The sequence below is a fragment of the Nuphar pumila genome, chromosome 10 (genome assembly GCF_984573655.1).
Source record: "Nuphar pumila chromosome 10, dmNupPumi1.hap1.1, whole genome shotgun sequence".
NCBI lineage: Eukaryota > Viridiplantae > Streptophyta > Magnoliopsida > Nymphaeales > Nymphaeaceae > Nuphar > Nuphar pumila.
The window spans coordinates 89,098,866-89,126,611 of NC_143258.1; the positions used below are offsets into that span (position 1 = coordinate 89,098,866).

General features: G+C 38.2%; 1 protein-coding gene across 1 annotated transcript; it reads right to left on the minus strand.

Annotated features, from left to right (window-relative positions):
* Positions 1-17,719: 17,719 nt before the first annotated feature.
* Positions 17,720-20,404, minus strand: LOC149827250 (beta-1,2-xylosyltransferase XYXT1-like). The gene is made up of 6 exons (XM_090018478.1): positions 20,248-20,404; positions 20,010-20,096; positions 19,783-19,851; positions 19,355-19,420; positions 19,162-19,221; positions 17,720-18,900 (listed from the first exon to the last, which is right to left on the minus strand). Exons 1-6 carry the CDS (start codon positions 20,402-20,404, stop codon positions 17,720-17,722), a joined length of 1,620 nt encoding a protein of 539 aa, XP_089874604.1.
* Positions 20,405-27,746: the final 7,342 nt, after the last annotated feature.

The following is a 27,746-nucleotide window of genomic DNA, read 5'->3' on the forward strand; positions in this document are numbered from 1 at the left end:
CGTGGGTCAGCATATGTGCAACAATATTTAGATAGATTTTCTCCATTTTTTTTCATATATATATATATATATATATATATATATATATAGAGAGAGAGAGAGAGAGAGAGAGAGAGTAGATGAAATATGAGAACTAGAATATAGGAACTGAAAATATAAGCATTTGCAACGATTTTTTTTTTTAAATCCAACTATGCAGATGGAGTGCAGATAAGATAATCCGTCAAATCACTTCAAGAAAGTGATTTGACATGTTCACTGTCTATTGCTTCATCCCACAAGGACCCCGGGGACTTTATGCAATTGCCAAAGCACATTCCTTAAAGTGATTTGGCAGATCACCTAATCTGCTCTCACGTGGATGTGATTAGCATGGTGAATTTGCAAATAATCAACCACTGAATTGTGTATTTTTAATGAAAAATGTGATTTTTGAATGCTTCAATATTTATGAAGATTATGAGCCATTGATTTTAAGGCCTTAAAAAAAAAATCATTTATGCATTAATATCAGATGATTCAAGAGCGGGTTCTTATAAAACCAAGCATGTAGATTACATCTGTAAGATTAGATTCAAGAGAAAAGAGTAAAAAATCTATGAAAATCGTTGTTCACACATTAGTTTTCATATTTTAGTCTCTCTCTCCCTCTCTCTCTCTCTCTCTCTCTATATATATATATATATATATATATATATATATATAATGGCATGTTTCACCAGTCTCTTGGATCTGGATTCATGGTATGGGATCTAACCTGAAACCAGAGTTCCAATTTATAAAGAATTGATCCATATTGTTATAGATCAACCAGGATGAGATATATTCAACCCGCACATTTTCATCTCTCACCGCCCATATTTATCACCATGCATTTGGCTTGTCTTAATTTTTTTTATTTATAACCCGAAGAAACTACAACCGACATAAAGACCTGATTGTGCTGGCTTAGCGTGCCATATACCTATGGTTGTCATCAGTGGCGTAGCTAGGATTCATGTGAGGGGGGGGGGGGGGGCAAACAGGACTGTAGCAAAAAAAAAATTTTTGGTGTGATAGTCAGGGGTTGGGGACGCTGCCCCCGAAATTTTTTTTTTTGAGATAAAATAAAAAATGGCTACAATTATTAATAAAAATCTATTTCATATGGACAAATCAAACTATTTGCTGCAGTCAGGGCTGGGCTAGGACTGGACTGGGCTAAAAAAATGGATAAAAATCTATTTCATATGGAATCAGGGTTGGGCTAGGACTGGGCTTTTAAAAAAAAAATTAACTGTTTTGGGAGGCAGGACTGGGCTACAGCCCAGTCCTGCCCCCCCCCCCCCCCGCTCCGCCTCTGGTCGTCATGGACGGTGGCATAAACTCCGAGGCTAGGACCCCTGCCTGCAGGGCCTAAGCTGAGTGTTGGCTTGCGCAAAGGAATGACATTAATGGGAATTGAACCCTGACTGCCCGTCTAGCAGCCAAGGCCCCACCACACTACAGCTACCCCCTAAGGCTCCTAAAGCCAAACAGGTCAAGATCCAGGACTAGGTCCAAGTTGGAGTTGGAGTCTGAGAACAAAAGCATAACAATCCAAATCTGAACCAAAAGCTAATTTTATTTGAAAGTTTAGAAAACTGATATGGTTTCTATAAAATCAGCCATATCATTTTGAGGCATAATACAACAGTGAACACCACTGCAAGAGGAAGTTTTTGAGGAGCACATCCCATAGAGTCACACGTGGGGTGTCCACGTACCGTATCTCCCTTGCAAGCCGCTGAGGACACCATTGGTTGACCAGGTCTTGAGATTCCTTGTTGGTAGTGATATATAGCCAGCATTAAAGAGGGATTGTTGTCCTGGTGTACCATTGTCATTATATATAGGAAGGCAACAACAACTTGATTTCTGAGTGTTACATCAATTGTTCAAATATTGTCATTGATGTGAAATTAACCTATTGTCCATTTTTTAAGTCAACTCTGTTGGATGGTCTCATTCTAAATAGCCATGAGCACTGTTTGAATCGTCTTAATTTACACTTGGTAAGTATATGGCGAAAGAGAGAGAGAGAGTTTGATTTTGATGCCAAGTCGTACCTTTCATGGAATCTTGAGGACAGGTACAAATGATGAACTCTCTCTCTCTCTCTCTCTCTCTCTCTCTCTATATATATATATATATATATATATATATATATATTAATGTGCTCATTCTGCCTCGTTAGGCTCATTAAAAAATCATAGTTTTTGATATTTTTTTTTATATATAACTATATAGATGTAATCTATAGGTTTTGTTTAGTGGAAATTGACTTTTGGATCACCGGAATCTGGCCTGTATACAGGTTTTTCCAGTGATCCAAAATCAATGGCTATGAAGGCATCAATTTTTCTGACTCTTAAAAATACATTTTTTCATTAAAAACATAATCCAAGAGTTGATTCCTACTAAATCGAACATGCTAAAATTATCTAACTGTTCAGATCTATCATAAAACACTTCAAACTATGGGGCTAATATGTTCAGTTCTCATATATATATATATATATATATATATATATATATATATATATATATATATATATATATATATATATATATATATATATATATATATATATATATATGGTTGATATTTGGTGTTATTGAGCTGAAAATCATAGGTTTAAGCTTTACCGACTCACTGTCCGGCCGAATAGATGTGGTTAAATGCAAAAATGTGATTTTTTGAATCATGAAATTTTAGTACACTATAGCCGTTGATTTTTCAAGCTCTTAAAATACCTACTTATATATCACAATCACGTAATTTAAAAACTCATTTTCTACTGCATCCAGTCTAAAAATATCTAAAAAATTATGAAAAGAATGTAATTTATGTTAGCTGTGCCTTCAATAGCACCATATATATATATGGTGCTTATATAGTGGTATCATAGCACATTAACTTATAGTGGTACATACTTGATTTGCATAGATCTAATCTCTAAATGCAAGATCTAATCTTTGGATAATGTTTAATAAGTTTTATTTACTATTTCTATGTGTTAAAGTTAGCTGAAGTATGACGTTCTATACCATTTCTTGACTAGCCTTATTTTTATGAATTGTGAGTGTGGTTGATTTTGACTGTCTTAAAAATAGGATCTTATGATGTATTAGACATGATAAAACCCATGTTAAATACATGTCGGGTTAGATTTACCATTTGGTGGATTCATCCGTACAAACAAGAGTGTGTACCACCTAATCGTATCTTGGTACACAACCACCTTATTATTTCTCTTATATATATAAAGTTCAAAGAGTGTTGTATGTGTGGGTGTGGATTGTTTCAAATTTTTTAATAAAACCGTGTTTTAAATGGAGTTCTTTTGCTAACTTGTAACATCACCAGGTTCACTTGATCCACCAACAATTCAGCCGACTTTTTTATTTTTTGGATTTTTTATATGCAAAATTCAGCCGACTATTGTGATTAGGGATGGCAGTGGGCGGGGGCCGGGGATAAGGTCTCCACTCCTGCGCCGTTTCAAAATCCGAACCTCCATCCCCGCACCGGGATGGATTTTAACCTCCACCCCACCTCCATCCCTGTTTCATGTCCTTCATCCCCGGATCAAATGGGGGTGGGGCTCCGTTTCCCCTTAGTTTATAATCATCCCTTTAAAGGATTGGGGACGGGACGGGGCGGGGATTGGGATGGGGACGGAGCGGGCAGGGAAAAGCGTAAGTCCATCCCCGCACGGGAATAAATTTTAACCTTCATCCCCGCCTCCATCCCCATTTCATGCCCTTCATCTCCGGACCAAACGGGGTGAGGCGGGGCAGAGCCCCATTGTCCTCCGGTCCACTGCCATCCCTAATTGTGATGACTTATCATCTATAAATTCCTATTACTTGTGGTATTCTAGCTTGCTACATTAACCAAATGAACTTTCGGTCCATTAAAAAAAAAAGTAGAAAAGACGGCAATAAATTAAAATAAGGATCAGAAACCAACGTCATTTAGTTATTGGGAATTAATGTGAAAATGCCAACTTCCAATTGATGCAAAAACTCTCCCATCCCTTGATTACCAAGATTTTTTTTTAGAGAAAGGAGAGACAAGTTCTTTTTTTGAAAGGCAAGTTGTGTCAGAGGGATTCGATTCTAGACCTTGAGCTTGACACAGGATCCTACTTACCACATGGGATACTCGGTGGTAGGAGAGACATAAGTTTATGGGGGCTTGCAAACTATCTATTTTTTTTTTCTTTTTTTTGCTCATAAAGGCTCTGCATGCTTAACTTGGCAGGTCGGTCAAGCTAAAAGGACATTGTGAGTTTGATACTTGGGGTAAGTAATTATCATACCACCGAGGTGGTATCCCGTGTGGTAAGCAGGGTCCTGTGTCAAGCTGAAGGCCCAAGATCAAATCCCTCTGTCACATGGGGTGGCTGTTATTCTAGTAGGGGTTCGCCTAACCCCAGCTTGCCTCTAAAAAAAAAAAAAGTATCTCTTATCATAAGATCAAGGCGTTCAATCTAAAGGATATTGTGAGTTTGATACCTGGGGTAAACATCCCTTATCACAAAATCAAATCTATGTTACAAAGACAAGTGGGCATGAGGATGGGTAACGCGGGTTTGACTCGCAAGTTGGATTTTTTTTTTGCGAAAAGGATGCAGGAACACAAATTTTTTTTAGTTTTTAATTAATAAATAACTATTTTTTGATATTTTAATATTAAAAAAATATATTTTATTAAAATAAAACTTTAAAACATAAAAAATAATATTATAAAATTACACGTACTTATCAGTGTCCGTGTCCATGTAACTGCTTGCGTGTCACCCAAGACACACCACCAAAATGGCGTATCCTTGTGACACAGGATCAAAGTGATGAGAACCTTTCGTGGTAGGCCCCGGGGAGTTTTATATCATGGACACCAAAATGGGGTCTCTGTCACCATGACCTCTCAGCTTGTATTCGGAATGTCTGGATCATAACAGTGGTTTCTCTTTCAAAAATCAAGTCAAATCAAACAAATTGGATTTAGTCCAAGTTGACATTTTAATTCGGATTACTGCATTACAATTGATTCGAATTTAAAATAACGGTGTAATTAATTGCATAGAAGTTCTTCCAAAAAAAAAAAAAAGTTTTCTCAATTGCATAGGAGTGGCAAAGACTCTATGACCACCAACTGGGGCTTTGCTTGTTTGGCAGGAGATGTTAGTGCACGTCACCATATGCTGGGACGTTGCAAGTTCAAAACCCAATGGTATTTAGAGTAACTGGTGGGGTCTGCCTACCCCAGCTTGTCCATAAAAAATACAAAGTCTCTGTGACCAACCCTTTTGCCCCTTGTGTTTACTGTTTGTGGGCTATTGGAGAAAAAAGGCCTAGAGAATTGTGTCAATATAATACATTCTGAGTATCTCATCAACCGGACCTCATATATTTGTTCTTTATAATTATTTAGTAAGAAATATACTTTACATGAAGACTTTATGACATTTGACATTTTTTCAAAATGTAAAAAATCAATGACTCACAATGCATTTAAAACTTTACAATACAAAGTAGTGTGCGCCATTGATTTTTACCGCTTTCAAAAATGCATCTAAACATCAAAATTTCAGAATCCAAAACATGCCGCTTACTAAATAAATGATAAAAATCTAATATGTAAAGTCCGATCTATATCTATGAAAAACTTGATCGTTAAAAAAGGAACACTGTTGATTATCATCGGTTGTAGATTTTGGACCTTTCATGGGTTGGACATTTTCCCTTCCTTATATATATATATATATATATGTGTGTGTGTGTGTGTGTGTGTGAGAGAAGAGAGATCATGCAATAGGATGATCGAGGAGAGTTTTTTCTCTAATGATCGAGTTTTTTATTGATCACACTTTACATATTGTATTTTTATCACTTATTTAGTAAGCAACATATTTTACATCATAAATTTTTGATATTTAAATGCATTTTTTTAAAACTTTAAAAACTGACAGCCAACAAAATTTTGTATTATAAAATTATGAGCCATCCATTTTTCCTGTTTCGAAAAACATGCCTAGATGTCGGAAGACCTTTATGCAAGAGATATTTCTTATTAAATATATTATAAAGAACAAATATATAAGGCCAATCAACATTGGTTATAAAGAACAAATATATGCAAGAATATATATATATATATATATATATATATATATATATATATATATATATATATATATATATATAAAGAGATCTAGCCAAACACAGCTGATACATGTCATGGTAATTAATATGATACAGTTTCAGTTTATCATCTCAAATATGTTTTTTGATCGGTCCTTTTGAAGTTCAGAAACCCCAGGAGAGGCTATCTATATCATCGGATCTTGCAAGGTCTTACCAAGTGTAGCTAAATGGTTTCACGTGGAATGGACTTTTGAGGCTCTACCGGAAGACTAATCGCCAAGGGAGTGACTTTTTGTTAATGCATGAATGATGCACCTCAAAGACTTTGAGTTTTTTTCTTTTTCTTTTTTTATAATTTGTAGAAATCACCATGATTTTGGAGTTTGCACACCCCGTTCTGGGTCCAGAGGTGTCTGTTGCATGTTTGAATGTTGATCTTGACCTCGTGGCAAGGGACTCACACCTGGGTATCAAACTTTTGATGCTCAACATGAATGCCTTAAGTCAACCTTTTTTTTTTTTTGAGTTTTACTCGGAGAAACTGCCCCAAGCGCAGAGACATAGCTGTACTGGCTCAGCCTGTCATACTACGATCTCTGTCCATGTCGCCGTAAGACTCCGAGGGCTTACCCCTTGACTCAGGGAGTCACCAAGTTTCGCCTTATGCAAGGGGGTGATGCCCATGAGATTTGAACCTACACTGCCCGTCTAACAGTCTAGGCCCCCCATCCCACTATGCCAAACCCCTTAAGTCAACCTACCTAACCAGGTGTGCAAAGCAATGTTGTCAGTATCGGTGCTCGGCAGAAAATCGATATGCTTTACCCTTGAATCGGCTATTTTTTAATAAATGTAAACATATACATAAATTTAATTTTTAATATTATTTTAATAGCTTTAACATTTGTCACATTCTGATTGACACGTAATATTTTTTAATTATTTTTTGGCTGATTTAGAATGATTCACTTGATTATTGGTATGGCCGATTCACTTGAATTGTTGGCCAAATGATACGGGGCCGATACCGATACTGACAACATTGGTGCAAAGCCCTCGTGGGCCAAATGCTTTGAGTTTGATATCCAAAATAATTCTTCATTTGAGAACTAGGTTAAACTAAATTTTGCTGCCCCTGGGGAAGTCAATGAACAGGATTTTATCCAATATCTCACCTAATTCAATTCCATTTATAGTTGTATTTGTTGAGTCAAAATGATATCTGATTATAATCGGATGCAGATATGGTTTTGGTTTTTTGCTACGGAATCTGAGAAATATCTGAATTTAAAGGACATGGGTGTCCATTTACATGTAAAAAGTGGATCTGATATTTTCTTGTCACCATCTGAATCCGAATCCAAATGTGAATCCGTTTAGCCAACATCCAATTAACTGGATGAGGTATATATTCAGCCACATCCGATCCGAATCTGAACCATTTACATCCGTAACTGCCCCCTTTGAATTTAGTCCTTACCAAAACAAAAGAATTGGAGGATATTTGATGCTTATATTAGAATAAATGAATCAGTGCAACAAGATACATTGAATTACTCTAAACTCTCTAAAAGCGAAAGCTTTTTGCTTGTATAGCAGTAAAGTGATTTACATGTTACTTTCTTTCTTTTTATTATTTTGTGTTGTAAGATGCGTTGTTTGTTTACAGGGCAACAAATATAACGACATCAACATGGATTGTTATTATGGTTCTCAATTTGTTTTCCCAGGAAGAATGGGAAAACCACCCTTAGAATCAGAAACCTAGTCACGCTGGCTCAGAGTCACCTGGTTTCGGCTTAGCAATTCGGGCTTATCCCTTGCCCCCATCAATGCAAGGGGTTTGACACTCGTGAGAATGGAACCCTTAACAACTGTCTAGTGGCCAAGGTCCCTCCACTGTGCCAAACCCCTTGGGGCTCGGTTCTGAATTAATTCTTGCTTTTCCCAGTAATTAAAGAACAAAAGCTTGATATAAGCATATCATAATCAGGCATGGTGGCAGCCGCATAAACTGTGGCGGAAGTGGACATGGTGATCGTGGTAGGGGCGATACTGGTGATGATGGTGGTGGTGCTGCGGTTGATGGTACGTAGTATATGATCGATGATGGCAGAGGCGGAGCTTGGGGGGGGGGGCAGGACTGGGCTGGGCTGTAGCCCAGTCCTGCCTCCCGAAACAGTTTAATTTTTTTTTTTTTTTTAAAAGCCCAGTCCTAGCCCAGCCCTGATTCCATATTAAATAGATTTTTATCCATTTTTTTAGCTCAGTCCTAGCCCAACCCTGACTGCAGCAAATAGTTTGATTTGTCCATATGAAATAGATTTTTATTAATAATTGTAGCCATTTTTTATTTTGTCTCAAAAAAAAATTTTCGGGGGAGCTGCCCCCGAAGCCCCGACTATCGCACCATTTTTTTTTTCTACACCCCCCCTCACATGAATCCTAGCTACGCCACTGGATGATGGTAATGGTGGGATTAGTTTTACTTAATTTTATCATTTTTCGATGATGACCTATAAAGGTCATTTTAGTTTAGCTAGGGATGTAAAAGTTTTGGGCTCGGGTCAGATTCGGTAAAGATACCAATATCAATCCAATTTCTAATTGGGCTCAATTGATTGGAATATCTTTGGCATTGGAATCTAAAATTGAACCCAACTCTATCAAAATTATATATATAACCTAATCGGCATCAGCTCCAAGGGGTTTGGTGCAGTTGAAGGGACCATATGTGGTCAGGGTTTCGTTCCCATGAGCATCAGCCCTTTGCTATTCGTGCCATGAAACGGCAGTTCGAGAAAATGACAAAAATGTCTTTCGTTCAAAAAAAGGGAAACAACAGTTCAAAAAAAGGATAAAAATGTCCTCCATCCAGAAAGTCGAGGATGATGTTGACTCTTCAAGGTATAAACAGCGAAACGAACCTGAAGCGCTCTCTCTTTCTTTTCTGTTTGAACTTTTCATCGTCATCTTCTTCTTTTTTCTTCTCTGTGAAACACTGTAAAACCTCTCTCTCTCTCTCTCTCTCTCTCTCTCTCTCTCTCTCTCTCTCTCTCTCTCTCTCTCTCTCTCTCTCTAGAGAAGAAATTAAGGGAGGCAAAGAGATGGCGATCCGATGGTGATCGTCATCCTCTTTCTGCTAGCAGTGGCCGAAATGTTGCCCTCGTCCAGCGGAAAACTGACTGTGGCGGCCCCTCCTCCGCCTTCGAGGGACACCTACAGCAGAATCTTCCCCCAGTACACCTACAACGAAGTCTTTTAAAGTACAATCCGTCTACCCCCTACGTTGGCAATACTTCCGATCAGGGATATGCCTTCCACGTCACCCTGATGTTGCTCAACACGAGCATCGAGAATGGTATGTTCCTCTCTGGCTTCCCCATCACGAACCTCAAGACTGTCATCGGAACAGCTGGCGACTACAACCTGATCACTGCGAAGATCGTGCTCAAGGGGGTGGTGTTCGACATCGCGATTTACGAAAATCACGTAGCGTAAAAAAAATGGCAAAACGCAAAATCGAGTAGCGATTTATGAAAATCGCGTAGCGAAAAAAAATGGCAAATCGCTATGCAATTTTCGTAAATCGCTATATCGAGTAGCGATTTACGAAAATCGCATAGCAAAAAAAATGACAAATCGCTAAATCGAGTAGCGATTTATGAAAATCACGTAGCAAAAAAAAATAGAAAATCGCTAAATCTAGTAGCGATTTACAAAAATCGCGTAACGAAAAAAAATAGAAAATCACCGAAAAGGGTGTTACGAAAACCTTGAGCAAGAAACAACCGAAAGAAACATATGAGCACCACAATCAAACAAAACACTATATTGCTCTTTTTTGACAGTTACAAGCGAGACTCGCGCAGGGGGGGGGAGCCCCTGAACTCCCCTCCTATAAGGGCAAAAACTCTGATTTAGGCTCCACAACTCATCGAGTTGAACCATGCTACAGTCAGTGTGCAAGTCAGTCGGTGCTTGATGGAGCAGTGTAGGTTCGTCTGCTGGATGTGCAAAAAGAGAACGGAGAGAGAGAGAGAGGGTTGATGTTCATGGCCTTCTTTAGGGGGGATTCCTTTCTCGGATAATCTTGCAGTGCAGGGAGTAGGTCTTAAATAACCATCTTCGGGGTACTTAAGTCTTTGCAACAACTCCTTTTTAGAATCGTCATTTTTATGGCACCCATGGAGGAAAGGATACTTAAGTCTTTGCAACCACACCGGACTCTGACGCTAACTGATGCTAACAAACATGGGGGATGCGAGCCGCACGTGCTTACATACATGGTGCTCATTGGGACCCCTGAACACGAGATGTAGCTAACGGCCGTCTTCTGGGGGGGGGGGGGAGAACATATAACCTGTTTCACCCCCAAAGGGGGTTTGGGGTAGTGGGGTGGGGGTGTTGGCAACTAGACAGGTGGTCAAGGCTTCATTCTCATGGGCGTCTCCTCTGTGCATGAGCCGACACCAAGCATAGACCCTAAGGGCAGGGGTCCTAGCCTTGGAGTTGTATGCCACCAGTATGACGACCATATATATGGCAGGCTAAGCCAGTGCAACCAAGTCTTCATGTCGGGTATGGTTTCTTTCTCAAGAAACCTGTTATAGATACAATGCTTAGCCCAAAGCTCAGGTCGAGCGCCACACAGAACTTTGTCAAGTTTCTTGAACTCCATTAAGGCTATGTTTAATTGGGAGCCAGTGTTGGGGCATGGCTATGAGTATTTTTGGAATCCCGGTCGGTTTCTATCATTCACTATCTCAAACTTGGAATGGGAGGGGCGACTGGATGATCCATGGGAGGCAGGGACGTAGCTAGGATTCATGTGAGGTGGGGGGGGGGGGGCAAACAGGGGTGTAGCAAAAAAAACATTGGTGTGATAGTCTGGGGTTTGAGGGCAGCGCCCCCCCCCCCCCCCCCCCAAATTTTTTTTGAGATAAAATAAAAAATGGCTACAATTATTAATAAAAATCTATTTCATATAGACAAATCAAACTATTTGTTGTAGTCTTTCTCAACCTCAACGGAAAGTTCTTAAACATTATCTAATGGCAATATATAACACTGGTGCGATAATTTGAAGTTCATAACAATGCGTAAATTTTATTTATGACAAAATAAATCAAAGTACAAAGTACCAACTAAAATGGACCCCGACGGTTACCCGCAACATAAAATTCATCTATAAGAGAATCTATAACTAAAGTCATAGTATATTCTCGTTCCATGTACAATGTCATACAGTTAGTAAGAAAATCATCGTCCATTTTGTTACGAATTTCCGTCTTCACATGCTTCATCACTGAAAATGCTCATTCTGTAGTGGTTGTAGAAACTGGTAATGTCAATACAAGATGAAATAATCTAGTTAGCATGACATAACATTTTGACCTTCCACTTGCAACCAACTTTTGATACAAATCAGGTAGAGTAGGTACTTGAAATCAAGGATCAGAATCCATATCAATCTCATAATGTTGTAACTCTGCTTTCAAGTAAAATATATCTTGTGGTGTAAAATCTTGAGGATAGAACTTCTCTGCAAGCTTGAAAATATTAGCTATATTAAAGGATTCAAATGAGTTTCTAGGATCCAATGTCGCACTGAGAGAAAAAAGTTTGACTGATGTGTCATTAAATCTAGTATTTAACTCCACCAACAAGAAATCTATAGCTTTATTGAAAACATCAAAATGATAGTGATGCTCAACTGATGGATACTCACGACCACGGGATCGACCAACCATATATGAACCACTAAAGTCAGGTAGGAAAATATCATTTGTTGAACAAAATGATGCTACCTCTTGAAGGAATTCTTCCCAACCATCTTCTCTCAAAGCTTGAAGCACAATCTTTGTAGTGTAGACAAATCTCATAGCAGTCAAGATATCTTGATTTTTCTTCTAAAGGGCCTGACATAGAATATCAGTAACTTCAAATATTTGATTCATAAAATGCAAGACAAATACAAATTAGAAACTTGTAATGCAAGTGTATGCACCATCAACTTCAGCCTGAGATCTAGCACTTAGAGAATTTTCAATCAGGCACTTAAATACTTTACATATTGCAACGTACATATCCATCAAGCTCTTTACAATTTCATAATGAGAACTCCAACGAGTAGCTCCAGCTCTATGCAAGTTCCTAATCTGATTAGCCCCACTTCCTGTCAATCGTTCCTCAGTTTCTAACAAATGCTCAATTTCTTTTCTATGTTCAGCTTTCAACTCACCAACACGCTTAGGCGAAGAAGTAATAATGTTAACAACATTATCCAAGTGAGAAAAGAATTGCCAAATGTCACGAATATCCTTAGCTGTAGAAACCAATGTTAATTGCAAACGATGCACAAAACAGTGGACATAATATGCATAAGGACAATCCTTCAGAAATAAAGCTTGAAGCACATTCCAAGCACCCCGCATATTACTAGCACCATCGTACCCTTGTCCTCGCATATTCTAAATTTGAAGGTTGTGACTATTAAGAATATCAGAAATTTGATTTTTCAGATTCAACGAGGTAGTATCACTAACACTTATAATTGCAAAAATCATTCTCTTAAAATTCTCTCTTCATTCACAAACTTCAATATAATGCACATTTATTCTCGTTTAGATGCATCTCGTGCTTCATCAACAAGGATACAATACGATGCATCTCCAACTTCATTATGAATCATACCTTGTACTTGGTTTGCCATAATGTGCAAAATCTCCCTCTGGATATCTGGAGAAGTATATGTGACATTTCTTAGAGCATTAGCCAGAACAACTTTACCAACATCTACATTTATTTTTCCAGAATAATCAACTAGTTTAATAAAATTTCCATGATTCAACGAAGATAAAGATTCATCATGGCCCCTAAATGTGCAGCCTTGGAGCACTAACCACTGAAGAGCTAATTACATTGAGGTTCTTACTCTCAAACGAGCTTTTTGACGTTCCTCTTGAGATACAACATTCATTACTTTGTCAATGTGATAACCCGGTCTCATCAAAATCTCTGCATTTCTTACACATACATTATGATATGAAGATGATGAAGAATCGACATGGGTAAGAAAAGCACATTTTTCTCCTTGACTAACCCTCTTCTAATTATTAAACCCAACAGTTGCCAATGCTGAGAGATTCGAAGAAGGGCTATTATAAAGAAAAAGAAAGCAATAAAAACAATATGCTTTATCTTTTGTAGGATAATACTCTCACCAACGAAACTTATCATACCAATGTTCTTGACATCAACGCACTTGTTTTCCACATTGTCTACTTGGGTATTGTGCAAGTTTTGGTTGAAAAGGTCCCACCCTCAGATAAGCACGTCTAATTCGATCTATTTCATTAACAGGGTGATCACACATACGCTTTCTTTTATCCGGATCTCTTTCAATATAAAAATCAGATTCTGAAGTTGGATTCAGAGATGAAATATGCTCAGGTGATAAAGGAATGGTTGGAGTACGACTTAGAGTTTCCTCGACTTGTCCATCTGAAGAGTTGTCTAACTTTGAAAAAAATGATAACAAGTTTTTTTCTTTTCTTAGTGCTCGAAGATTGTCCTCTTTCCATTTTAAATTCTACAAATAAATAAGATACTACATGAGCATAACTTTGACTGTTTCAACTTACAGAAGTATTACTTTAACTGTTCAACATAACAATTATACATAAGTACACCAAATCAGATACAATTACTGATTGGTGATAAATAATAAAAAAATAATTGAATAACATCATGTTAAGGTAGTGAAAAAAACTAGAGAAAAGCAAGTATAAATTTTTCATCGAATCAGATACAATTACTGATTGGTGATAAAATTATTAATCAAACATGTAAACTATCAATAATCTACATAATTAATCATTACAATTCTACACAAGTACACCGAATCAGATACAATTACTGATTGGTGATAAAATTATTAATCAAACACATAAACTATCAATAATCTACATAATTAATCATTATAATTCTACACTACACTGAATCAGATACAGTTACTGATTGATGATAAAATTATTAATCAAATACGTAAACTATCAATAATCTACACAATTAATCATTACAATTCTAGACAAGTACACTGAATCAAATACAATTACTGATTGGTAATAAATGACAAAAAAATACCAATATAACACTATAAGTTTATAACAATTAACAAATTAACACTATAACAATTAACACTTAACAACTATAACAAATTAATAATCGTGCATAGGGTATGGATCAAGACAAATAACAACAATAAATTTATAAATTGCAACTAAATAAGAGTTAAGCATATACTCACAAGTCACTAGGAGAGTAACTAGATAAGAGTTAGCACCACTCAAAACGATATTCACTAATTCACAACCTTCAAATATATCTTTTTGTCCTTCAAATAAATTCACTGATTCACAACCTTCTCCTACTGTCCAAAGATAATTAATTTGGATATCAGAACATTAAAACACAAGTTAGAAGTCAGGACTTTTCTATAATTCTATATAATTTGAGTAGATAAAGTAGATAATTGACTCTATAATTCAGAAATCAGGACTTATTCTAAAATTTAGAAATCACTGATTCACAACCTTCTCCTAGCATTGTTCCAACTAAAATGAGTAGATAAAGTAGAATTATTGCACCAAAAAACATATATAAATTACCATCAACAGTCAACACTCATCTTCTACTTTAATTTAATTTGTGAGTCAAATAATTAACATGAGATTAAAGACTGAGAGACATCTCATATATGTATATATGTATATAATATATACATATGAATATATGCATAGGATCTCATTCAGGAACAAAAAATAGGATTTATCCCCAAAATGGGTAAATTATTTTTTTATTTTAAATAAAATTTGATCAAAAATAAATGCAGTGAATTGTTTCAGATCAGGATCAACCCTACTTCGGAGTTGATTTGATTAAATTCACTCTAATCCACCTATAATTTGATTAAATCAAACTAGCACATATTTGATTAGTCAAATTACCCAAAAGATTGGTGTCTTGTCATCGTGCTCGGTTGGTGTCTCATCATCTCGCTCACTCAGGAGCACGGGAGCAACATCGGAGGCTTGGAGGAGAAGCGTGGGTGGTCGACGTCGGAGGAGAAGCTTCGCTGATGTCGGAGAAGAAACTGGGCGGCTGGGCAACGTTAGATCGGTCATCGGGAGTCGGGGGATTTGAGAAAGATGAGGGCAAGGGCTAAGTCACTCAAAATCAAGATCGAAGAAGAAGAGGGGCTGAGGGGTAATAAGTTAAACGAGTTGGATCCAGCACGGGTGGGTGCCCGCCCTCACCAGGTGCTAGATCCGACCCGGGAATCCGGGCTGGGCTAGGACTGTCCCCCACAAGCTCCGCCTTTGATGGGAGGGGATTTAGCTGGCCAAATCCTTTTTCAGATTTCAACAAATGGGTCGGATCCAGGATGGAGCTTTTACAATTTGTGGCTGTTTCGGATCCAACTCTTTCATGTATTTAACTAGCTGTCCCGATCTGATCTGTTTGCATTCCCATGTTCTACATCCCTGTACAGAGGGTGTTGCGTGTACACCCCCGGAACACGCACTGTATAGCTACAGTGCATGTTCCAGGGTCTCCACTGAGCGTCGTGTGGCGCTCAGTGGGGATGTAGGGGGAGCCGTACACCGCCGTACATCAGCCTGCAGGATGTACGGTGGTGTACGGCTCCCCCTACACCCCCACTGAGGGCCACGCTTCGCTCAGTGGGAACCCAGGAACATGCACTGTAGCTACAGTGCGTGTTCTTGGGGGGAACATATAACCTGCCCGCATCCCTGTAACACTGGCTCCCAAACAAACCATAATATTTTAATATATCAAAATTTTAATGTGCATTCAGTTTTCTTTACATTCTTCATACTTTCCTTGATTTTGATACCCAAATATCTTTCCAAGAAAAACAACTTTAGTTTGGATTTTTCATCCTGATATGGAGATTTGAACCATCCACCTTCATTCTGGGTCAAGGCTTTCACAGCGCCACGATGTTGTCAATGAAAAAAAAAAGGGGGTATGCTCCCTCTTTGAGTTGGAAACTTGGAAATAACGCGTTGAATAGGTGTTGTACAGGGGTTGGCGAGATTTTTTTTTCAAAAAGGAAAAAAATACAACCAGATCAATCTTTTATAAATTGCACCCGGTTTCATCTAGATCCCATGCCATAGATCCAGATCCAGTCAGATCTGAGCTTGTAATACCTGCTGTCACATATGTTTCAATATCTGAATCCAGATCACATGAGCATGAAAATGACCATATCCAACAATGTGGTTCAGATTCGGGTCGTAGATCAGAGAGAGAGAGAGAGAGAGAGAGATTGCTTCCTTACTTTTTATGGGTGTCCAGGGTCAATCATTTTACTCGTATCGTTACTCACAATCAATCATTAGTTATTAATTTAACTACTCTTCACTACTGAGCCAGGGAATCATGAGGTCGTCACCAATACGCCACTCAACTCGATTCAACAAAGCCAACTGTAAGTGCAATGACCACCTTATTTCTTTTTCTCAATCTACAAAATCCTCCTCATCTTTATGCTGAATCAGTGGACCTAATGCTGTTGCTTCATTTGGCACTCGCCAGCAAAAATTCCCACTTGTCTCATCATGTCCATTGTGCATTTTTGCAAATGCTACAAAAGGCAAAAGTCAACTTATATATATATATATATATATATATATATATATATATATATATATATATATATATATATATATATATATATATATATTCTTTATGAAACTAACCTTACGTGATGATGATGTCTACATTTTTTTTGATATTGACATGGAGAAACCCCCATAATTAGGTACCTAAGCTATGCTGGCTTTGCCTGCCGTACTTACTGCTGCTATCCTGACAACGTAAAACTCCATGGGCTTACTCCTTACCCCAGGTAGTCGTCATGCTTCGGCTTGTGTAAGGGGTGACGCCCATGAGATTTGAACCTAGACCACCTGCCTAGCGGCTCAGGTCCCAACCCACTCTGTGATCCAAAATATTCGATCTACATGTTTTGTTAAGTGGAAATGGGGCACTTGGACCGCCGATTATGTCACATAAACCGCTTTATAAAGCTAATAAAATCAATGGCTTACAATATATGATATTTTCTAGACACATAAAATCGTGTTTTTAGGTTGGAAAACATGATCCAATCACCAGTTCCTAGCATTTGGACCACGTTGAATCCAAGTATGAACTCCGACTAGATCAAAACAATCAGCGCCACAAACTTTTGTAGCAAATATTGTATCTAATCCAGATAAAGACACATGTGGCTCACCACTTTTCAAATAATACTGGGATGATTACAAAAAGTAGAATTCTTTTGCTATATTCCAAGATAAAAACTGAATGAGAGGCACCAATTTGCCTTAAAAATGAAATAAAGATACACAGTAAAAGAAAGCTTCTTTTTTGGCGTAAACTGATATTTAAAGGACAAAAGTGAAAATTAAGTTATTATACACGGTATAGAAGGCTTCTGCATCAAACCTCAATTTTGTTGATGTAGAAGCTTCTGGGCATCTACCAAAACGCCCTTGAACCTATTCAGATCAAGCTTTACATCTTGTTTCCTTAAATATACATCTGAAACGAAATTCCAACCCTTTCTATGTATGGATATGGGGTCCTTAAAGACAGGATCATCTAAGGGATACTGGTTTATTAGGGTGCTCTCTTCAATATTTATGTTATACTCAAGGTAATTGAACTTCATGTCCTTAGCAGGCCTTGCAAAAAAGACAGTGGAGATCCAGTCTAGTCTACCAAAGGGAACAATCTGAATGACCACAGCCCCAGCTGGGAGGAAGACCATGTTGGTGAACCCAGCACCATGAACACCCATCATCACATCACAGGAGTTCACAATCTTTGCAAACTTAGCCAGGTTTACTGTCATGCTGTCGTCTGCGACAACGACATCGTATCCCAATTTCTTCGATAATTTTACAATCTGGTTCAAGTTTCTGAGTTTTCGAGTGCGCTTTCGTGCTAGTATCAACAGTCTTGGCCTTTTCATCTCACCATCTTTAATTTGAATGGCTGTAGTTCTCTTCAGTGAGTAGGCATCCATTATTAGCTTTCTGAATTCCTGCATGGAGCTGTACCCATTGAAAGACTTGACTGCTGGGTCTATGCTAAATTCCTTATGTACAGTTAGACCCACTCTTAACTGTTTAAAGCAATGAACCCTGTGATCATTATCATAATCAATGATCTCATAATGAGAGAGTTGTTTAATTATCTTGCCAAACTTGTTTATCCACCAATGCTTGCCATTTGTATTGATGAACTGGACTTCCCCATTGTGGTGGTGTGAAGTAAGGAAAAGAGGGACTATAACATCAGTAAAGTCATGGAAGAGGTTTCCATTGTATCCACCTGTGGAAAACACAATGGCTGGAACATCATGAGTTACTGAGCAAGGAGGAAGGTCTTGAGAATTCATCAATGGCTTCACTTTTAGTTCTGTAACTCCACTCATTGCCCTCAAGTCCGTCTTTCGCGCATAAGGACGGAGTTTCCAGAATCCATCAGCAGGAACTTCAGTGAGAGGATTCACAAAAAATATTGTCGAATTTTGATGAATTCTAACATCGCCTTCGACGTAACAAAAATCTGATCGTGGTTGTGAAAAATCACAAACGGGTAGTTTTTCTTCTCGCCTCTCTTCTGCAATCGCATCACCAAAAGAAGGAACGAAAATTCAAAAATGAGTTACAAATTCCAACTTATTAAATAAAATGGATAGATATCATGAACAACTCCAAAATTAAGCATGCATGCTTAGGGAGTACTAGTTGTTTGTAAGTCTTCATAAATAAATAAACTTCACTTACGTTTCACGATATAAATAAAAAAAATGAAAGAAGGTATTTTTTCTATTGCCAAAATCTTTACCTAATTACCCTCATTAAAAATAGAAATCTTTACCTAATTGTGGATTGCCTGTCCTAGTCATGTTTGGACTAATCTGTGTCGAGTTCAGTTTCTCTGTAGTCAATTATTGAAAGATGTCAAGCAATAAGTTGATGACAGCAATATATACGACCTATTAGTGTACCTAATACAAGACATTTCAACTTCAAGAAAGTAATTTATTGTTGTTATTATCAAGATAGATCACCTGACTCAAAATGGTCTTTGGTTTCAATAATTGTCATGTTCTTCATACTAGCCCCCGTTGATAATTCTGTTTCGACAGCAAAAAGTAATGAACATTAGAAAGTTGCAATGCAGAAAGGTTATGGATGAGAGCTCCAATTGGACAGATGATACAGAAAACTTTTCTTTCCTTTCAAGGGAAGTAGGATACAAGGAGAAACTAATTTATGCTTTCAATGCAAACTAAGTCGAAGCCAATGGGAGTGAAATACACTAGAAGGTCTGTAACCCACAACTATTTTAAGTTGATATCTGATGCAAAACCAGCTGCCATTAGAAACGTTTTGCATAAAAATTACAAAGATGGTTGGCCTCATATAGTGCAACCAATGACTTCTACTGCATCTAAAGCGACACAGAAGTTGTTTCTGATCACCATGGAATCATTACCTGTCTGATAACTCTTTCTGGTTTCGTTATTTTCCATCACCAAACCGTCTGCAGATAGTTTTAGTTCCTCTGCAGACATAATGCGTGTTATGAAAATGCCAACATACAATATGAATCCATCATATGTAACTGTAATGCATCACCTTTTTTTTTACAGCACCAAAAAAAAGAAAATGAAATGAAATCATACTTTGTGGTTAATCTCCAACAACATATATAATGAATACCTGACGGAGGAATGAAAGGTTGTTCAATAAGTGGACTTTCAATCTTTGCCATAAATTGGCTAGAACCAACAAACAGCTTCAATTCATCTGCAAAACCCGTTATTGTTTGATTCTTAGAAATGTGCCATGAAATAATGATTAAGGTATATATGTTGTATACAATAGGTGATAAAATTTTGAGTAAAGATGGTGGTGTCAGAATTGAGAAGAAATTATGAGGGTATGAAGGAGTGTTTACAGTTGTGTGCAGGGCCTAAGAAGGCACCGAAGACAGCAAGGAAGAAGACTGAGAGGAGGACGCATCCTGCAACAATTACACCACAGCCAAGCTTCCTTGCCTCATGGCGACTCAGACTCCTCACCAAACTCATCTCCATGGAGAGCTGCTGCTTCATTTTGAGGCTTCTTTGGCTTTTGGCTTTCCTTATGTGATACAACGTGTGTGCAACAACTAAGCGTTGCTTCTCTTATACGGTTTTGCACGTCGATTAGTCTTGGTTTCTTGCTGAGGGCCCTCCGGCTATAAAGAAATAGTGAGATTCTACTGAACCTTGTGAAAACGAGATGCTGAAGTTGACCTGCCACGGAACTAGCGTTAGAAGGTTCTTATTGTTTCTTGTTTAGACAAGCATTCTCAAAGAGGAGAGAGAGAGAGAGAGAGTACTTTAAACCATAGTGACAAAAAAAATAAAAAAAAAATAACGGCACGAGTTCTTATGAAACTTTCTTTCGTGTTTTTATCTGCAAAATATTAGTACAGATATAAACAAAAATTAGGGACAATATGTAAGAAGGAATAAAAATATAACCTGATAAAAACATAACTTTGATATTTTCACAAAAACATCATGATACTCTGAGTGTTTTTAGATCGCTGACATAATAGAGCAATGTTTTTTTCTTATATTTTCGAAAAATTCGCGATGTTTGTTGCTATGTTCTGAACAAGTATGATAGGCTCAGCCAACCAAGAGGCTCGTGTTAGAGAGAGAGAGAGAGATTGGCCAAGACTTTCACGTTCAAAACAAGAGGGAGCCAAGACACTCGCCATCAAACCGAGTCATATGCACCGACTCGGAGCTCAACCTCAAACCTTGCTCTAGGAGGGTCTAGCGAGATAACCTACCAAACCTTGCCAAAGTGTATTTTTAGAGAATCGAACCGGGCCAAGGTAGAACGAGTAGGTGAGTCTCGAATAAAAGTGGAGGCTAATATTGTAAGGTCAGGTTATAAGGTTGCCATGAAAGTCCGCCCATTCAAATTGATTAAGGAATTGCAACAAGGAAAAACAGAAACAATAAAAAGAGGGAGGAGAAAGAGAGTTCTTTTTTTATTTTTCTTTTGAGAGGGTATCTGAGTTGGTGGTTGAGTGAGCTGGACGTGTTAACAAAACCTCCACATGGGAGTAGAGGCAGCACGGCACCCTCTAAGCTAAGCTGGACTGGCCCCCTCGTGTCCCACCCTATATATGCAGTAGTTGGCATCTCACTCTCTCTCTAGTTTCTTTCCACACACAATCCCTACATAGCTGTAAGACCCTAACTTGCGAGTGCTTAGAAGGAACCGTGCAGTGTGGGGTAGTGCTGCATGATGCTCGCTTGGGTGCTGGGCAGACCAGCATGAGACCCGACTGCAGACGAGCAAAATGTTGGTGAAGCAGTGAGGGGCGACACTGCAAAGTTGATAAGCGACCCCCGCGTGGAAATTGGGTCGTGACCCTTGGGCCTGAAGGAGGGGTGCACCTTGTGAAGGAGCACACTCCTTGGGCGTGAAGTAGGTAGGAGGCACCCTTGTGACCGAACAAGCGCAACTTCTTGTGTGTGACTAAGTGGTTGTAGAGTTGTATATAAGCCTAGAGGCAGAAAGCATAAGGCAATTCCATGTACTTGTTCATGTTCCAGTGTAAAAGTAAAACAAAGAAAGCATTAAGCCTTTTGGCTAAGTATGTGCAAGTGAGTGTGTGTGTGCCAGTCGATGCAAGCGGAAACTATTAAGGTGGAGTCTTGCAAGCAAGTCTCTTAGATGTGAGCAAAGGTTGCTAGCTAGCTTCCCTTGAGTTCGGAGAGTCTAGGCCGCACGTGGTGTAGACTTGAAGTTGAAAAGTTGCACCTATGACAATTGGTACCAGAGCTAGGTTTGACTTTTGAGGGTGTTGCTATGGCTGCATTGGAGAAATTGTGTACTCAGTTAATGCATATGGAGGAGACATTCACTGCACTTGATGTACAAATTGTAGTAATGTCGAAAAACATTACCACTCTCATGAATCTTGGCCAACAAAGTTGTTCAAGAGGATATTGCAGTGCTTAAATATGCTATCAAGAGCACGGGTGGAATGGAACAAAGGAAGACTAAGGTCCTTGAACCAAAAGTGTTCAATGGCATGTGGAGTGCGAAGGACTTAGATAACTTCTTATGGGACATGGAGATGTATTTTAAGCCAGCACATACCTTTGCTGGTGACTAGCATATATCTCCATGAGGATGCAAAGCTATGGTGGCAGACACGTGCAAGAAGTGGTGCAGTCAGTAGTGGTCGTATATCTACATGGGAAGGGATGAAAAAAGAACTTATGGCACAATTCATGCCCACAAACTCTACATAGGTGGCTCAGGAGTCCCTTCAAAAACTCAAGCATACGAGGTCTGCACAAGAATATGTGAAGCAATTCTCGACACTAATGTTTGATGTGAAAAACATGATGAATGAAGATAAGCTCTTCAACTTCATGAGTAGGTTGCAAACGTGAGCATAATCAGAAATTTGACGGCAGAAAGTGAGCAATCTGGCTTCGATATTGGTTGTTGTGGATGCCCTGGTTGGAGGCTAACAATGATGTATCAAAGGTGAAAGATAAGCCTTCACATGCTTATCATGAGTTCACTAAAAAGTACCAAATAGAGGAAAAGAAGGAAGGAAGCAGGAAGTCAACTTCTTTTTCGGGTTGCTTTATCTGCAAAGGACCTCATCGAGCCAAAGATTGTTCACAAAGGAAGGCTTTGAATGTTGCAATCAAGGTTGATGCTTCTGATTCAACATCTGGTTCATATTGGCAAGTGAACCCACGCAGATGTTGAATGCTTTGCATAGTGAGGGCTACGCTCAGCTAAGATCCAGGTTGTTGCATGTGTAGGCACATATTAATAACACTCTTACAAGTGTTATGTTGGATTGTGGGGCAACATACAATTTTGTGGCCACAAGAAAAGTGGCCAGGTTGGGACTCACCTTGAAGAGAAGTGATGGTCGGTTGAAGACCATCAATGTGCAACCATTCAAAGTCCGTGGAATGGCACGAATGGTGCCTATTCAAATAGAAAGCTGAATGGAATCGTGTGACTTGACTGCGGTCAAGATGGATGACTTTGATGTCATCTTTGGTGTTGACTTCTTTGAGCGAGCAAAGGTGGTTGTGTTCCCTCACTTGAAGTCCCTAGTGATAGGTGATGAGAAGGCCCCGTGTATGGTCCCAACAATGTTTGTTGGACCCTCAAAGTTGCAGGTAGTGTCGGCCTTGCAATTAACAGAGAGATTGGGGTAAGGTAAAGAGACTTACCTTGCAGCTTTATGGAAAGTTGAAAGAGAGAAGGTGGAGTGGAGAAAGCCAAGAGGCTTGTTGAATCCATTCTTCACTTGTAAGCGTTCATGGCAGAGTGATTCCATAAACCTAAGGACAGGTTTGCCTAAGGTAGATGGCATGCCTGGCAGCATGGTGCCTACAGAAGATAACAACTAGGAGCAAGGTAGTCCACTTTGGCAATTTGAGAAGCCTGTGGAAGAGTATCTTGCAGGTTTAATAAGGGCGTTGAAAATGCAAGTGGGAGAGGCAAGTAAGACCCTAACTTGCAAGTGCATAGAAGGAACCATACAGTGTGGGGTAGTGTTGCTGGCTGCGAACTTGGGTGTTGGGCGGACCAGCACATGTGGATGAGACCATCAATTGTAGATGAGAGAAACATTGGTAAAGCAGTGAGGGGCGACACTACAGGGTTGATGAGCAGCCCCCATGTGCGAAGGTCATGACTCTTTGTTGACTAATGTGCTAACTTAGGTAGTTGGAAAGTGATGTTAATGAGTTAGTTGGCAAGTGACTAGTCTAGAATTATCTTTGAGTATTTCAATGAACCTAGAATGTTGTGACTAATATAGAATTATCTCTGAGTGTTCCAATAAACCTAGAATATTGTTGTACTCAGCTATAAATTAGTTTCAGATGAATGAATCAAAAATTAATCTTGGCTCCAATCAATTCTTCTCATTTCTTGGCCGAACACCCAACAAAATTAGTATCAGAGCCCAGTTCCACAGCCTTGTTCATTCCCTAAAACCAGAAAATTTGAGTAATTTTTCATCTACACAAGATGGTCAATCATACTAGTGATGATCCTCCAATTCTCATATTCTTCGGTGAGCACTATGACCATTGGTTTGTAAAAATGAGAATAATTTTCAGATCACAAGACTTATGAGAATATGTAGAGAATGACTATAAAGAACCAGAATTTGAAGAAGGTCTCACCAATCAAGAGCAAAAATCCCTCAAAGAGAATAGGAAGAAGGATGCAAAAGCTCTTTCATATATCCAGCAAGGTGTAACTTCGTATATCTTCTCAAGAATCATGGGAACCGAAAAAGCCAAGGAAGCATGGGAGATTCTACAAAATGAGTTCCAAGAGAACATCAAGGTAAAGAATGTCACCCTTCAAACTCTTAGAAGAGAGCTTGAAAATTTAAAGATGAGTGATGTTGAAAATATTCAAGATTACTACACAAAGATCATCAAAATTGTAAATGAAATGAAAACCTTTGGTGAAAAAATTAATGAAAGCAGAATTATAGAAAAGATTCTTGTTAGTTTACCCCCCAAATTTGATCCAATGGTGTCCATAATTGAAGAAACAAAAGATATCCCCTCAATGAGTGTTCAAGAGTTGTTGGGATCCTTGAAGGCTCATGAGAGAAGGATAGCTAGACATGCTGAAAAATCCATTGAAAGTGCTTTCCAATCAAATCTGAATTTCAACCCCAAGACCAATGAAAGAGAGATCTCTACTTGCTATCAAAGAGGAAGAAACTCACAAAGAGGTGGAAGATATGGCCGTGGAAGAGGTAGAGGCAGAAATTCAAGAGGAAGAGGAAGAAACAACTTTCAAAGAACCTCTAATGCAGAAAATTTGCAACATTGCAGCCATTGTGGCAAGAGAAATCATCTTGAGAAAGATTGTTGGCACAAAGGCAAACCAAAGTGCTATTATTGCAAGAGAGTTGGCCATTTGAAGAAAGATTGCAGGTTCAAGACCAACCAACAAGCACAATTTTCAGAAGAAAAACAAGGAGAAGGAAGCTTGTTCTATGCCTGTCACATGGCCACCGAAATCAAGAATGATGCGTAGTACCTTGATAGCGGTTGTAGCAATCACATGACAAGAGATAAAATCATTTTTGTGGACTTAGATGAATCTGTAAAAACATAAGTGAAGATGGGAAATGGAGTCATAGCTCAAGCACAAGGATTGTGAACCATTAGAGTCCAATCCAAGCAAGGTACGAAGTTCATTCATAATGTTTTATTTGTTCCTGATTTGGACCAAAATTTATTGAGTCTTGGACAGCTTCTTGAGCATAAATATGCACTTAACTTTGATGATTATGAGTGTTGTATCTACAAAAAGGTTGGTAGACAGCTTGTAATGAAAATCAAAATGCAAACCAATCAAAGTTTTCCAATCAACTTCAAATATAGTAGAACTCAAGCATTGAAAGCACATGTCATTGAAGATTCATGGTTGTGGCATAAGAAGTATGGCCATTTGAATTTTCACAGCCTCAAAGTACTTTAACAAAATGAGATGGTATATGGCTTACCAAGGATTGATGAGAAACATGAAGTGTGTGAAGGTTGTGCACTTGGAAAACAACACCGGCAACCATTTCTTAAAGGAGTTGCATGGAGAGCCAAGGAAATTTTGGGGCTAGTGCACACGGATGTTTGTGGACCTATGAGAACTACTTCTCATGGAGGCAACAAGTATTTCATCCTTTTCATTGATGATTTTTCAAGAATGACTTGGATTTATTTCATGAAAGAAAAATCTGAAGTGTTTTCAATTTTCAAGAAGTTCAAAAGCCTTGTTGAAAAGCAAAGTGCCAACTACATTAAGACGTTAAGAAGTGATCATGGCAAGGAGCATACTTCAAACAAATTCCAAGAATTTTGTGAAGATGAAGGCACGGAAAGGTAGTTGACCGTTGGCTACACACCACAATAAAACGGAGTTTCCAAAAGAAAGAATCAAACGGTGATGGAGATGGCAAAATCTATGCTGCATGATAAAGGTTTGCCAAAAGAATTTTGGGCCGAAGCTGTTTATACAGTTGTATATTTGCTCAACCGAAGTTCCACAAAGGCCGTGTGGAATCAAACTCCAATTGAAGCATGGAGTGGAAGGAAGCCTTTGGTGAAACACTTGAAAGTTTTTGGAAGCATTTGCTATGCTCAAATTCAAAAAAAAAAGAGGTACAAGCTTGATGAAGTGAAAATTGCATTTTTGTTGGTTATAGTTCCAAGTCTAAAGGTTATAGATTGTTTAATTTGAAGACTAACAAAATCATTATTAGTCGAGATGTTTTGTTTGATGAAAATGCTGCTTGAAATTAGGATGATTTTTCTTTTTACAGAACTCATACGTTTCAAAGCCTCCAGTGAAAATTTCTAATGTGATCTGCATATTGGCTTTAGTATAAAACTGGCCCTTAGATCATGTTTTTCTGATGTGTGTCTGATTTTTCAGAAAAAAATCAATGGCTTGCAATATACCAAATTTGTAACCCTCAAAAAATTATATTTTTACTTAGAAAAATACAATCCAATAGTCAATTCTTTGACCATACTGAAGACATATCAGAGGGGCCATATTTTGTCAAAATGGCCTCTATGAGTTTTAAGTTCAACTGGGGGGTTTGAAACCCACCATGGTTTTCTTAAAAAACAAAAACATTCCTTCAGAAAAAAAAAAAAAACCCACTATGATAGCTATTTTTTTCTTTTTACCCAAGCTGGGGTTAGTCAAACCCCTACTAGTTTATGGTAAAAGAAGGATCTTTACATCAAAATGTCTCCCGGAGAGGTTGCTAATATGGGGGATGATCCTTCCAATACTTGAACATCCCCGTGCTAACTAGCACAAAGCTAGTGTCCTGGCCAGAAAATTAGACTATTTTGTATCTTTTACTATATCAAATCTACAAAATTTACAAGTCAGTATCATGAGGAGCTATTATTTCTGTCACAACACACGTGTGTGAAATAAAGGTATGAAACTATTGAGTAGAAATCACTTTTATTTTATATTTTATAATTTTTTGTAAATCAAACCTTATAGATGTGATTTACCATGTTTGTTTGGGAGGAAATAAGTTTTGAATCATGTGATTATAACATACACAAGTTTTTTAAAGGCTTCAAAAATTAATGACAATGTATCAAAATTTCACAACAAAAAAAAAACACATTTTTACTTTGAAAAGACATGATAAAGGTCTAATATTTAGTAAACAAACTATGCTCAACACATCTATATGGTCAGATTGATCGAATAGACCTTTCATCTATGATTTATAGCTCAATAGTTTTGTATCTTGATTAGTATTAAATATAAATCTTATATATATCCTTCACTTCGTTTTTGCTCGTACAGCTCCCTGCGAGAAGTTGTTAGCCTTCCTCTACAAGGAAT